The following is a 13,166-nucleotide window of genomic DNA, read 5'->3' on the forward strand; positions in this document are numbered from 1 at the left end:
GAATGGAATTATCACACATTGCTGGTGAACGTGTAAAATGATGTGGCTGTTTTGCAAAAACAGTCTAGTAGTTTCCTTAAACTACTAAACAGAGTTTTAGCATAAGACTCAGCAATTCCAATCCTAGGAATCTATGTAGGAGAAACAAAATCACATCCACAAAAAAATACATGTACGTTTATTATAGCATAATTCATATCATCAAAAAGAGAAAAATCTAAATGTTCGCTGACTGATGAACGAGCAAATGTAGTGTATCCACATAAGGAAATATGATCATCCACGGAAAGAAAGTACTAATATATATTACAGCTTGGATGACTCTTGAAATATTATATAAGTAAAGGAAGTTGGCCACCAAGGGTCCCATATGGTTCTGTTGGTAGGAGATATTCAAAGATATGCAAATTGATAGAGAGAGGCGGAGAATGATTGGATGTCTGGCACTGCTGGGAGAAAGTGGGGAGTGGTTTGCTAATGAGTACAGGGTATGGGGGTAAAATGCCCTGAAATTGTGTGTTAATAGTTACACACTATGCAAATATACTAATGGCCATTATGTCATGGGGGGTGGATTATATGGTCTGTGCTTTTTATCTCAATAAAGCTATTTTTAAGATTAATTTCAAACCTCTTCATCCAGTTTGAGCCACGCTGAATTGCAGGAATTGGCTCATCTTTGATCTATGACACATCACTTTAATAGTCCAACCCAAAAGCTACCCTAAGGTGAGGGCCAAATTTTACTTATTTGTTAAGAGGTAAATAGTAATTTTATAATATGATTTTGAAAACAATTTAACTGCCAAGAAACAAAATGATTAAACAAACTTAGATAATTACACAGTAGAAAATGATGCAACTGTTTAAAACAGATGTTTGAAAAATTGCTTAAAATATGATAAAATACTCTATATATTACACATTACAAATTTGGAGAAGTTTTTATAGGCAGTAATAAACACAAGGAAATTCATCAGGAACAAAAGTGATATATTTTCTGAAAGAGGTTTATGGGTGCTATAAATTCTGCCTTTTTTTGTACCTTTCAAACTTTCTACAATAAATTTATACGACTTTTATAGTTAAAAAATGATGTTATCATAAAAGGAAAACATTGAAAAAGAAATAGATATGCAATTCAAAGACAGCTAAATGCACTTGACTTGTACAAAATTCCACTTACAGTAAAAAATAATTTGAGTTTTTCAAAATTCATTCCAGGCCAAACTGGAATTACATAGTGAGATCTGTCTGGGGGGGGGGCGGGGGTACGGGGAGAGCAGGAAAAGGGGGAGGGGGAGGACTATAGTCAGCTGAGGTAATCCCAGCACACTGAAACAGGATTGCCCTAAATGTGAGGCCCAAAAAGTACATAATGAGACACTGAGAAGAAGAGGAGGAGGAGGAGGAGAAGGAGGAGGAGGAAGAAGAAGAAGAAGACAAGAGGAGGAGAGGAAATTCAAGAATCTGAGCATTCTAAGGTGGAGTAAAGCAACCTTCGTTTTATTCAGACATAGCGCTAAGCTATTTATTCAACTCTAGTTGTCTGCCTCCATTTGAATTCTTGAGGAAATAAGAATCTACAACACCTGCTCTGGTTTCCTAACAGTAGTTCTTCCTGCCAACAAGCACTTATTTATTTGTAATCTGCAACTATGAAACATTCTTTCTTGTCATGCACAAGTCAGGAGCCATGTTTGTGAGACAGTCCTTTGTTGTTTTGACATGTTTACGACATGACTTAACTATTTCATGTCCTGGCAGCCATGGAAAGCTGTGGGTTTATTAGTCCCCTAGTATGAGGTGGCCCAACCCTGCTCTGCCCCTAGTTCCTCTCTTCCAGAGCAGCCATAATCTTGTCTATTTAGCTCTGTAGTATAGACAGTCCAACCATGTGAGGGCATGACCAGCCAGACTCTTCATTCCCTCCACTTGAGTAAACATAACTAATATTATGATTAGAACTTGACATTCTTAGGGAATCAGCACAAGGATGCTTGGGATGGAGGCAGGGGTGTGGCGTTCAGCTCCCAGCACCCACAATGGGAGGCTCACAACTATACAACTCTAGCTCTGGGAAATCCAATGCCATTTTCTGGCCACTAAGAGCACGCACACACACACACACACATACACACAGAGACACACACACACACCACACACATACACACACACACCATACACACACACACATACTCACACATACACACACACACACACACACACACACACGAATATAAACATATAAACACAAAGACACAAACCACATACGCAAATAAAAATAAAGTAAATCATAAAAAAATAAAGCAAGTGCAGGGTAATGGTGGTGCATGCTTTTTATCCCAGCACTTGGGAGGCAGAGGCAGGTGGATCTCTGAGTCAGAGGCCAGCCTGTCTACTGAGTGAGTTCCAGGACAGACAAGGATACACAGAGAAACCCCGTTTCAAAAACAAACCAAAGGAGCTGGAGAGATGGCTCAGTGGTTACGAGCACTGCCTGCTCTTCCGAAGGACCCAGGTTCAATTCCCAGCACCCACATGGCAGCTCACAACTATCTGTAACTCCAAGATCTGACACCCTCACACCAACACACATAAATTGAAATTAAATAAAAATTTAAAAAAGCAAACAAAAACAGAAAACAAAACAAAAATAAAGCAAGCTTGGCACGTAAGGTTGCCTAGAGAGACACACTTTAAGGGAGCTCCTGGGATAAAGGGAAAAGGAAACATTGCATTGAAGTCAGTCACAATTTATTACAGTCTTCTAGACTTTATTTTCTATTGTCATGTGTATGTGATTGTGGGTGTATACATACCACAGTTTGCACGTGGAGGTCAGAGCTTTACGAAGCTGGTTCTTTCCTTCCATCTTTACATTGGTTCCAGGAGTTGCAGGCACATCCACGTTATCCATCAAGGATGTCGGAATATACACCACAAGCCTGCCGCTCTACCTGGGTACCAAGCCTCCAGAACACAGCCCACACTATATAGAAATCATCCATTTTGTCTAATCACAGTATCTAAAGCTCACCCCGAGTTCTGAAAGGAATGTGTTTGGAAATAACTTTCATGCAAACCTTGGTTATTTCTGAAACTCTTGGTCAGATATCGCCCAGTGAATGCATGGGCCATGGATGAATTGGCCACTGGTGCCCTGATAGTGACGATTTGGACACTGGGCAATCACCGTTAAAAGGCAAATAGTGCTGTGACTCGATCATGGTTTAAATGTAGATAAAATATTAACAAGTTATCCAGCACAAAACTTTGGATTTGATCCAAAACTTTCCCCCAGACTAAGATATTATTAATCACATACAAGTTGAAGCCACAAGCCATCTGCAGAGACATTTGAGCCCTCTTTTGCTAAACACTAATATTTAATCATAATTTTACGGCAACATGTTCAAAAAGCTTAGCTGAGATGTAATCAAAAAGTGAAAATAATGAATGAGTATGCATTTCTTACGATCAGTTGGTGCATTGCTGCTTTGGTATTTACACTTCTTAAAAGCAATGGAGTCTTAGCAGGAAACAGTAAGTTCTCTGGCTTACTCTGACCAACAGTTCTCAACCTGTGGGTCACGACCCCATTGGGAGCCAAATGACCCTTTCATAGGGGTTGCCTAAGGCCGCTGGAAAACACAAATATTTACACAATGATTCATAACAGTAGCAAAATTACAGTTATAACGTAATAATGAAAATTATCTTAGGGTTAGGGCGACCTCAACATGAGGAACTATGCCGAATGGTCACAGCATTAGAAAGGTTGAGAACCACTGCTGTAGATCAAGGGTTTGTAAAGCTAAGTGTTGGAAAAGGATCTTTTACACAGCACCTTTTGCAGGATCTATTCAGAGAAGAAGAAGAAGAAATGTATCCATCTTTGCTCCCAGTAAGTTGCTTTATTATACTGACTAGTTGTTTGGGAGTTGGCTATAGTGGTAGAAATGCAGCTTGTAGCCATGTCTAAAGATATTCCAATTAAAACAAAATTGGTCACATGCTAGCCAAACCCACTGTTAGAAGTCTGCCTGAACTGTATTCATCTTCCTGAGACCACCAACCTGTCACTACTTCAGTGTAATGAATTCAGCATCCCCCTCCTAGATGCAACGAAACGGGGGTCTTTTGCACCTTTGATATCTCCTAGCCCTCCTCCTCACAGGCAGAAAGAGCTTTGAAGCGTAAGGCCAAGGGCTTACGGAATCCTCCCCATTGTCTGTCTGCGAGGCTCATGCTTATGTCTCAGAGCAAACCCAGAGCCTCTGCAGGGACTCGTTAGCGCCATCCGGGCAGCCTCCTCGATGCCAGTTGGCAGGGCAGCACTGCCAGTAACAAGTTCTGGAACATGGCCAGACCCCAGCAGCTGAGCTCTCTTAGCAGCATCCCGGTTCCAAAGGATGTCGGTACAATGGACGTGTAGCGGCAGCCGGATGCTCTGGATTATAAGCCGGAAGGAATTGACCACAGACTAGGAAACTCCGTTAACATCAACCAAAGCAGAACTTCAGGCCATGACGGGTACACGTTTGCCACAGGAAAGAAAGCAATAGCAATACATGTATCCTGCTTTATGCAATGGGACAAGAGGCAACACCTCTGCTATCAAAGTGTGCACAGCCTGGCAGGATGGGCAGGAACCTACCTTCACTGCCATTTCCCAGTTGTCATGCTAGGGAGCCCAAAGGTCTTAAGAAGATCACCATGGTTTTCTTCCAACCAACTCATGATTTTATTCTGCAAATTAATGTCTCCCTTTACTCCCTGTGAATAACAAAGGGACAAGCTAATTGAGTGTTTAAGGACTCTAATTACACGACCTAAATCAGATAGCTTATCCACATCCCTGGAAATAAGAACATTTGCTTAGAACCCATGAAGTGAACCAGAAAGTTCCAGTCACCCCTGCTCACACCCTTCCTTTATGTGCACCTCCAGCATGAATTGCCAAACTGGTGATTTTCCGGTGTGGAGCTGAAATGATTAATATCTGCGTATGGGAGACCAGAATTCATGCAACGCTCTCGCTGCTGCAAATTAAATTCTTGCTAATTATCCAAGACTTCTAAAGAGCATGGTGGCATTACAGTCGTTGAAATGAAAGCTTTGGGACGGGGCTGGATGACCATCTGTCACATGATGATCCCTGCACCGGATGAAGACAAGCCCCAGAGGAGGAACCAGTGACCTTCCCAAGTTCTCGCAATAATTACTGCACAACCCCACATAGCTACGGAGTCTTTGTCTGCAAGGCATGGAGCTTTGAAGAAACAAAATACATTCCTATTCATCATAACATTAAGAATCATAAGTGTCCCTAAATGACTATAATATATTTAATTTTTATATATCTCAACATATTTGCTACCTCAAAATGTTTTAAAATTATGCCATATATAACTTGCAATATTTTTGTAAATGTAATTTTAAGATAAGGGGGAACAACCAGGCGTGGTGGCACACGCCTTTAATCCCAGCACTCAGGAGGCAGAGGCAGGTAGATCAATGTGAGTTCAAGACCAGCCTGGTCTACAAAGTGAGATCACGACAGCCAAGACTACACAGAGAGACCCTGTCTCAAAAAAAAAAAAGAGATAACGATAATATTATGGTAATTTTACAATAAATTGACATTCTGAATGATGGCAAGGCAGCGTATACTGATGAGTGTTGCCCGAACACTTACTGTCTATTATCTGCTTCATTGCTGTGACGAAGGCTGTGAGGCTCAGAAGGTCTAGGCAACTTGCTCAAGCTCACTCTACTAAGAAGCAGATACTTGAGTCTGTCTTGGAACATTCTGGCTCCAGAACCTCTTGCCAGTACTCACAGCCTTCTTTTGTTCCCTTGTTTCATTACCTGTGAGCAGCCCAGAAATTACAGGTACATCTGGACTTTAAAGGACTTGTGTTTGGTTGGTTTTGTTTTGTTTTGTTTTGTTCTTTTTAAGATTTTTATTTATAAACATGTGTGTCTTTGTGTGGGTTTCTGCCCATGAGTGCAGTGCCCATGGCCCATGGAGGCCAGAAGAGGGTGTCAGATTACCTGGAGCTGGAGTTAGAGGTGGTTGTGAGCCACTGTGTGGTTGCGAGAAATTGAACTCAGAGAGTCTGCAATTGCAGCACTCACTGCTAACATCTGAGTCACCTCTCCAGCCTGCTGCTGGCTCTTCTGCTCCCTCTGGTGTGAAAGGAGGTTGTCTGAAGCCTGCCTGGATGAACTGAGCAAAGTCAGCAGGGCACTGAGAACGGTCTTGTCTAACATATCATTCCAAATGAGTTCAGAGTTTTTGAATGCTTCTGACGACACAGACTTGGCTTGGCTTTTGACTCAGTATATTTCAGTCTTTGGAGTACACCCCAAGGAAATAATAAGAAAGCAAAAGAAAGACGCTATTCAACACACACACACACACACACACACACACACACACACACACACACACAACTTATAGTCTTCAAAAGCCAAAACTTGGGTTAGAGAGATGGCTCAGAGGTTAGGAGCATTGGCTACTCTTCCAAAGGTCCTGAGTTCAATTCTCAGCAACAACATGATGAGTCACAACCATCTATAATGAGATCTGATGCCCTCTTCTGGCCTGCAAGTGTACATGCAGACAGAAGACTGTATGCATAATACATAAATAAATCTTTTTTAAAAAGTCAAAAGCCAGAACTTTAAGACATCAAGACGTACAAATCATATTATGCAATATGATATACATATGCAGCCAATGACCATGACCCAGACTGAATTAGTTAACATCTAGAAAAAGTCCAAATTGGACAGAGAAACAAGGATATGTAGAAAAAAGAAAATTAGAAAGCTTTTTAATCCACCCCAAATGGAGAAATTCACATGTAGACAGATATGGAATAAACAAATTTATGTTTAAAAGGTATACATACATATATATCAAGACTGTTCATGGTGGAACACTTGTAAGCTCGGCATTCAGGAGGCAGATGCAGTAGGCTTACCACAAGTTCAAGACCAGCCTGGCCAATATAGCAACGTCAAGGCAAGCTAAGGCTATATAGTGAGACTTTATCTCAACAATAAAATAAGTAGACTACAAACTAGCATGAGGATAATCTCAAAGAATGAAACAAAACCCAGTAAGAAAATCATGGACTCACAATGAAACCCCAGTGCCAGAAGAGTGCCTGGCATATAGACTGCACTAATCAAAAGCTTTGTTTAATGAAAACAAACAGGCAATCAGCCGAGATGATGCTACAAAGGAATCAGCCATCACCACTTGCATTTGATAGTCTCCAAGGGGCACATCCAGCACATCCTATGGTGAAAACGGGAGGAAAGTCAAACATGCTTTGATCTGAGGTTGTGGTACGAGGATGCTGAAGGACAGACAACGCTAAACACCGTGGCCTTAGCTCATAGCTCGAGGAGCTTTTTCTTATTGGCCCTGAGTTGGCAAAGGCCTGCATGAGGAAAGGTGTGCTAGTCATTGAGCAGAGCTTGATGGTGGTGAACTCCTTGCTGCAGAGATTATAAGGGTCTTTTTGATCCCTACCCCCCACCCCCAAGAAGACTACTGATTGATGGAGGTGGGTCCAACTTATGTCGTCATGAGTGATCTAATCTTTTCCCGTTAGTGTATGGGACCTCTCATTGTATCCTACAGAATATGCCTTACACACTCATTACAGAATATGTAGCTTCTCTTCCTTCTGGTTTCATGTTCCTCCTGTCACCCCCACAAGTTCAGCAACCCAGAAATTCCAATGAACAGGAGCTTAGAAAGAAGCTACACCAATGCTTTAACACAGTTTGTGTTGTGGTGCCCCCCTCAACCATTAAATTACTCCGTTGCAACTTCATAACTACATTTTTGCTATTCTTATATATAAAGCATAATGTAAACAACTGATATATAGGATATAAGATATGTGATCCCAGGGGGTCATAACCCACAGGATCAGAACCACTGAGTTACACAAAGGTAATTTCTCACTGAGACTTGGCTGAGCTTCACACTGTACTACCAGTGTGTCGGGGGTCTTTTGTGCGGACCATTATGAGTTAAACATTCTTTCATCTAGCTTTCCTGTGTCCTTTCATGGAATCTCTTTGGCCTTATGACATTAGTGTTACCCAAGGCATAGAAGAAGTAATTTCAGTACAAATATCACTGTAAATAGCACTCAGGAAACTGGGAAGCCACGTTGTCATCCCTCATTTGAAGAGGCGTCTAGATTGTATTATCCTTTTTGCATCAAACATTTCTCGAATTTAGTTTCTATCTTTTTTTCTTAACCATGTCTATTGGATGCACAGTACATAGAACCTTTGCCAGAAGAAACAAACCCAGGCTAGAAACTGTGGACATAAAATATTTTATAAGTAGGTCATCTGGATGAACACAACCTACCGGTCCTAACTAGTAAAACTCTCGAGCAATGAAAATACTACATGGTTTTTTTTGTTTGTTTGTTTGTTTGTTTAATATCCTGGAAGATAAAATGATACTATGGGCACAGGAAACAAGCACAGAAGAGAGGATAATAACTTTAGGAACAAGAAAGTAGGATTAACTCTAAGAGAGAATCCATCTGAGAATAAGTAACAAATACAAAAGAAAAATTAAACTCAGGAAAATGTTAGATGTAAAAGTTTATGCCTTACACTCGCCCAGCATCTCACATTTCACGGGCGTTTGTTATTATGACCATATTGAGTTCTCATGCCACACAGCAGGGATGGTACAGCTTACAGGTAAGGGGGCTGAGGGAAATTTCCTCAGGGACATTTGCAAACGTACCTGTTGGTCATCCGCCAAGCTGGGCCCAACTAAAACCCAGGTTTCCTTTTCTTTTCTTTTCTTTCTTTTTTTTTTTTTCCTGAGACAGAGTTTCTCTGTGTAGTCCTGGCTGCCCTAGAACTGTCTCTGTAGACCAGACTGGCCTGGAACTCAGAGATCCTCCTGCCTCTGCCTCCGGAGTGTTGGGATCAGAGTTGTGCACCACCGCCACCACCGGACTAAGCCCAGTTTCCAATAGCGCTGAACACTGATGCTATTCAAGAAAGGTACAAAGCGTGGAGCAAACCTTCCTTACACTATTTGAAGCCTTATAGAGCCCTAGCTTGTAAGTATAAACCCACTGGCAGGAGTCCAGGAAGCAAACGAACACAAATGAATCAAAGGAAAGATCTGGTTGCAGAGTGAGACCCTAAGTGAAAGGGGCAGAGCAGAGGGCAGCCCATGGGCTGATGGGCTGTCACATGCTACAGGGCACAAGCCCCAGATCCTACCCAGACTTTGAAAGGAGACCCACTAGTGCAAGATTTTGCCATCTATGGTCCAAAAAGTGATCAAAGTAAGTGTTTTGGTGGGGATGGAGATATGGTTTAGCATTTAAAAGTCTGTCCTCCTTTTGAACAGGTCCCTAATTTGGTTCACAGCATCCACACCTGACAACTCACAGCCACCTGTAACTGCAGCTCCAGGAGATCCAGCGCCATCTTCTGGTCTCTTCAGGCACTCGCACTCACATGAACAGACTCCCACACAGAACACACAGACTATAATAAGTAAAAATTTAAAAGTCTTATACTGACTAAGGTAGTCTATATGCTACATTTTATGGGTTTTATTAATTAAACTTTTTGCAATTTCATAGAGGTTTATAATGCATTCTTACAGTTTCCTTCTTACCCTCTCTTATGTATGTCTTACCCATCTATTCCCACATTTCCCCTACAAATCTCTTTCTTATATTTCCATCAATTCATTTTGTTTTCTGACTCATTGAGTTTTAACTATGGCTATTTGTGTCACCACGGACTTAGAGTTTATGTCGCTGTGGATTTAGAGCTATCTGTTGGAGCCAGCTGGGCTTAGCAGTGGATAATACAACTGGGAGCGGTGACATTTCCCCTCTAAGAAACTATCCAGCCAGTAGCTCATCAGTAGGCTTTGTGGGCCCTTCCCGGTCCGCATCTACAGGGCCAGTCTTCTGTGGGCCAACATGGATAGCCGCAACTGCCGTGAGCACATCTGTACAGTGGCCGTGCCCTGCCTAAGGCACTTTATAACTCCTCTCCTTATCTCCTAACTCTTACATCCCTCCTGCCCCTCTTCCAGAAGGTTCCCTGAGCCTTAGCAGGGCCTCAGCAGGGCCTCAGCAGGGGTGGCACCTGTCTCATATAGGACTGAGCACTCAATGTCAAATCTTCTTGGCACTAGACAGCCGTGAGTCTCTGAATTCACCACCATTTACTGCAAACCAGTTTCCAAATGCTTCATCTGTCTCTCTTGGTTCTGTCGATGGCAACCTTGATTCAGAGGTGAAATGTTACCTCTTGCGGGAAGAGCCCCTCTGGAGCACCTCTCGTCTATACGGTCACCTCAGATAGCTCCTGGATGTCATGAAACATATGGAATTTACCCACCTATGTCCCACGACCCCAACCCATGTGCTTCCCACGCAGACTTGATAAGAGGGCATCGGAGGTACTGTGAGCTTACACACTTTTACAAGGATTTGAGTTCTTTCAGTTCCACTGTAGAAATGACCTCACTGAAGGACTCACTTCATTTAAAAGCCTTCCCTTTTTCCTATACCCATATTTCGTGTTCGGCCTCTATACCAGAACATTCGCATTCATGCGCTACTAATAGCCAAGCGCTGGTAAATAGCAAAGCTTCATCAGAAGGCTAAATTATAACGTTCCCAACCAAATAGCAATACAGCAGTCATAAAGATGAAATTGGCATGAGGCTTGCTTTCACTTCCACCAGATTCTATTCGGTGTGGAGGTGACAGCCTCGAAGGCAGGCCCCAGTCCCTGGAGAGCCTCTTGGCACAGCTTGCAACAAACTCCTAGTAGAGAGCTTAAAGTTCCAGAGCGAAAAGTATATCACTTCTACCAGTCTCCTGTCCTTCAGGCACAAAACCAATGCACCCTTTACTAGTGATTTACAATAACAATTAAATAACATTCGTTTTATTGAGGTTTTTATAAAAAGAAGTAAGAAAACAATTCTCTGTGATAGCTATAAAATGACGAGAGAAAATGCTGAGTTTTTGAAACAAAGCGAACTTCCTATAATCTCTGCCCTCCCTTGGGCCACATATGGCCATGGTGCTGTTTTCAATTAAAAGGCTTGCTTACAAGGAAACTAAAGATCCACGCCCCCCCCCCCCCGCCAAAAAAAAGCAAGACTACTAGTGGGACTTGGGATGAAAAGCATGCTTTTAAAAAGGTGGAGTGATTATTTTCCATTATACCACATTCTATGAAATGCTTTTTTTTTTTAAAGGAAAAAGCTTCCATTACATCTTGCACAGCATAGGAAAAGCTCTTTGATCTGTGAATAGGCCAATCGAAGCACAAGTCACGTGATTCCCATCATCCCTGTCAGAGCAGCAGTCAGGAATCAAAATGGAAAGTACAAGCCAGGCTAGGCGTGAAATCTTACTTTCTCGTCATCTTCTGTAAATGGCGCTCCCTCCGGAATCTTGTTTATCGCTTGGGCCACACCAATAATCTCCCCGTCACTGTTCCGGATGGGCATGCACAGGAGTGATTTTGTCTTGTATCCAGTTAGCTTGTCAATTTCATCATTGAACCTTCGGTCCTAAAAATAAGACAGAGAAAGCATTCATTGCAAGGGCACGGCAAGGGGGGGGGGTGGTGAAGAGGAGAGCATGTCACAGGGAAAGCTCCCTGCTCCCCCAGATTTTATTCTCAATAATGGATTTGATTTTTTTGTGTAAACCACCAATGGAAGATAAATGATAAATTATCACCATAATTGTGAGCCAGGCAACCAAAAAGGAAAGAGACCAGTGCCCTAATGGAACTTCATTGTGTTCTACTTAACATATTATTTCATAATGATAATGATATGAGATATTATATGCAAAAGCAATGTATCAAGTATGTAGGAACCCTTTAAAACATTCAGGAAAGAAGGACTTTGTTTTGGATTAAAATTATTCTGAAAAAAATCTACGCATTCATTTTGATATTTCAAAAGTATTTCCAAAAAGGAGTTGGGGGCCGGGGGGGAATAAAAAGAATGCCAGCTAAAATATGTGGGATAAATAGTTAAGTTGAGTAATATCTTTTGTCAGCTACCAGCAAAACAATGGTCATAAGCAAGGGTCACCAATGATGGCTGAAGGATGTTATGCAGGATATTTACATGATCTTCAATGGCCACCTTAAAATATATATTAATGATAAAGATAATAAGTGTTCTATAATGGGGAGATCTCAAAGATTCTACCTTAGAAAAGTAATTAAATTTAGCATGACCATGAGCATCAAACTAATATCATATTTGGACCTGACGCCTTGGGAAGGATACACATCCCTAAAAACATGGGGTCTTCATGTCAAATGATAGCAGGAATCATCATTAAGGAAAAGAAATCTAAGAAACAGGAGCTGAAGAGATGTGTGCCTATAATCCCACTGCTGGAGAGGGAGAGACTGGTCCCTGGAAAGACACCTGATGTTCAGATTGACCTCTGACCTACACACACACATACACATAGGAACAGGGACACACCCAGGCACATATACATAAATGTGCACAAACGCATACATGCATGCACTCATAGAAAGAGGAGAGAGAGGAGGAAGGGGGAAGGGAGGGAAGAGGGGAAGAGAAAGAGAGAGAGAGAGAGAGAGAGAGAGAGAGAGAGAGAGAGAGAGAGAAGAGAAGAGAAGAGAAGAGAAGAGAAGAGAAGAGAAGAGAAGAGAAGAGAAGAGAAGAGAGAAGAGAGAGAAATTATTCCATCAGAAACCTGGTCTGGACTCTTCAAATACTATCAGCAGTACAAGCAAAGCCATGGGAGCTGTAAAGGGGCCTGAAATGCTGAGAAAGTGTGCGGCTCTTCACTGAATGTGCTGGGGAAGAAGTTGAGCAAGGTTAGAGCACAGCCTCCATAGAGGTGTTGCTGCTGGGATGTTGCTATTGCTGTTCTATTGCTATTTCTATTTCTATTGCTATTGGGAGAGCTACTTAGGAGAGCATCCTTAATTTCAAGTTACACACGCTAGGATATCTGGGAGGGTGGATATCATAATGCTTTCTAAGTATTCATAAAGAAGCGGGAAATAATGATGACAGAAGAGAGGGATGACAGAGGAGTGGGACCAACTGCTGAGATGGC

The 13,166-nt window shown here is 41.9% G+C and overlaps 1 protein-coding gene across 2 annotated transcripts in view; it reads right to left on the reverse strand.

The window, feature by feature from the left end:
* The window catches only part of PDE11A (phosphodiesterase 11A), a gene marked incomplete at its 3' end in the record, with an annotated part of 371,638 nt that overhangs the window by 313,165 nt on the left and 45,307 nt on the right, over nucleotides 1-13,166 (reverse strand). For both annotated transcript variants that reach the window (XM_084800165.1, XM_084800166.1), the window contains exon 2: nucleotides 11,462-11,620. In XM_084800165.1, coding sequence (XP_084656291.1) covers nucleotides 11,462-11,620 — 159 coding nt within the window. The remainder of the gene's footprint in view (nucleotides 1-11,461; nucleotides 11,621-13,166) is intronic.

This window comes from Acomys minous, assembly GCF_964271855.1.
Source record: "Acomys minous genome assembly, chromosome: 10".
Lineage (NCBI taxonomy): Eukaryota > Metazoa > Chordata > Mammalia > Rodentia > Muridae > Acomys > Acomys minous.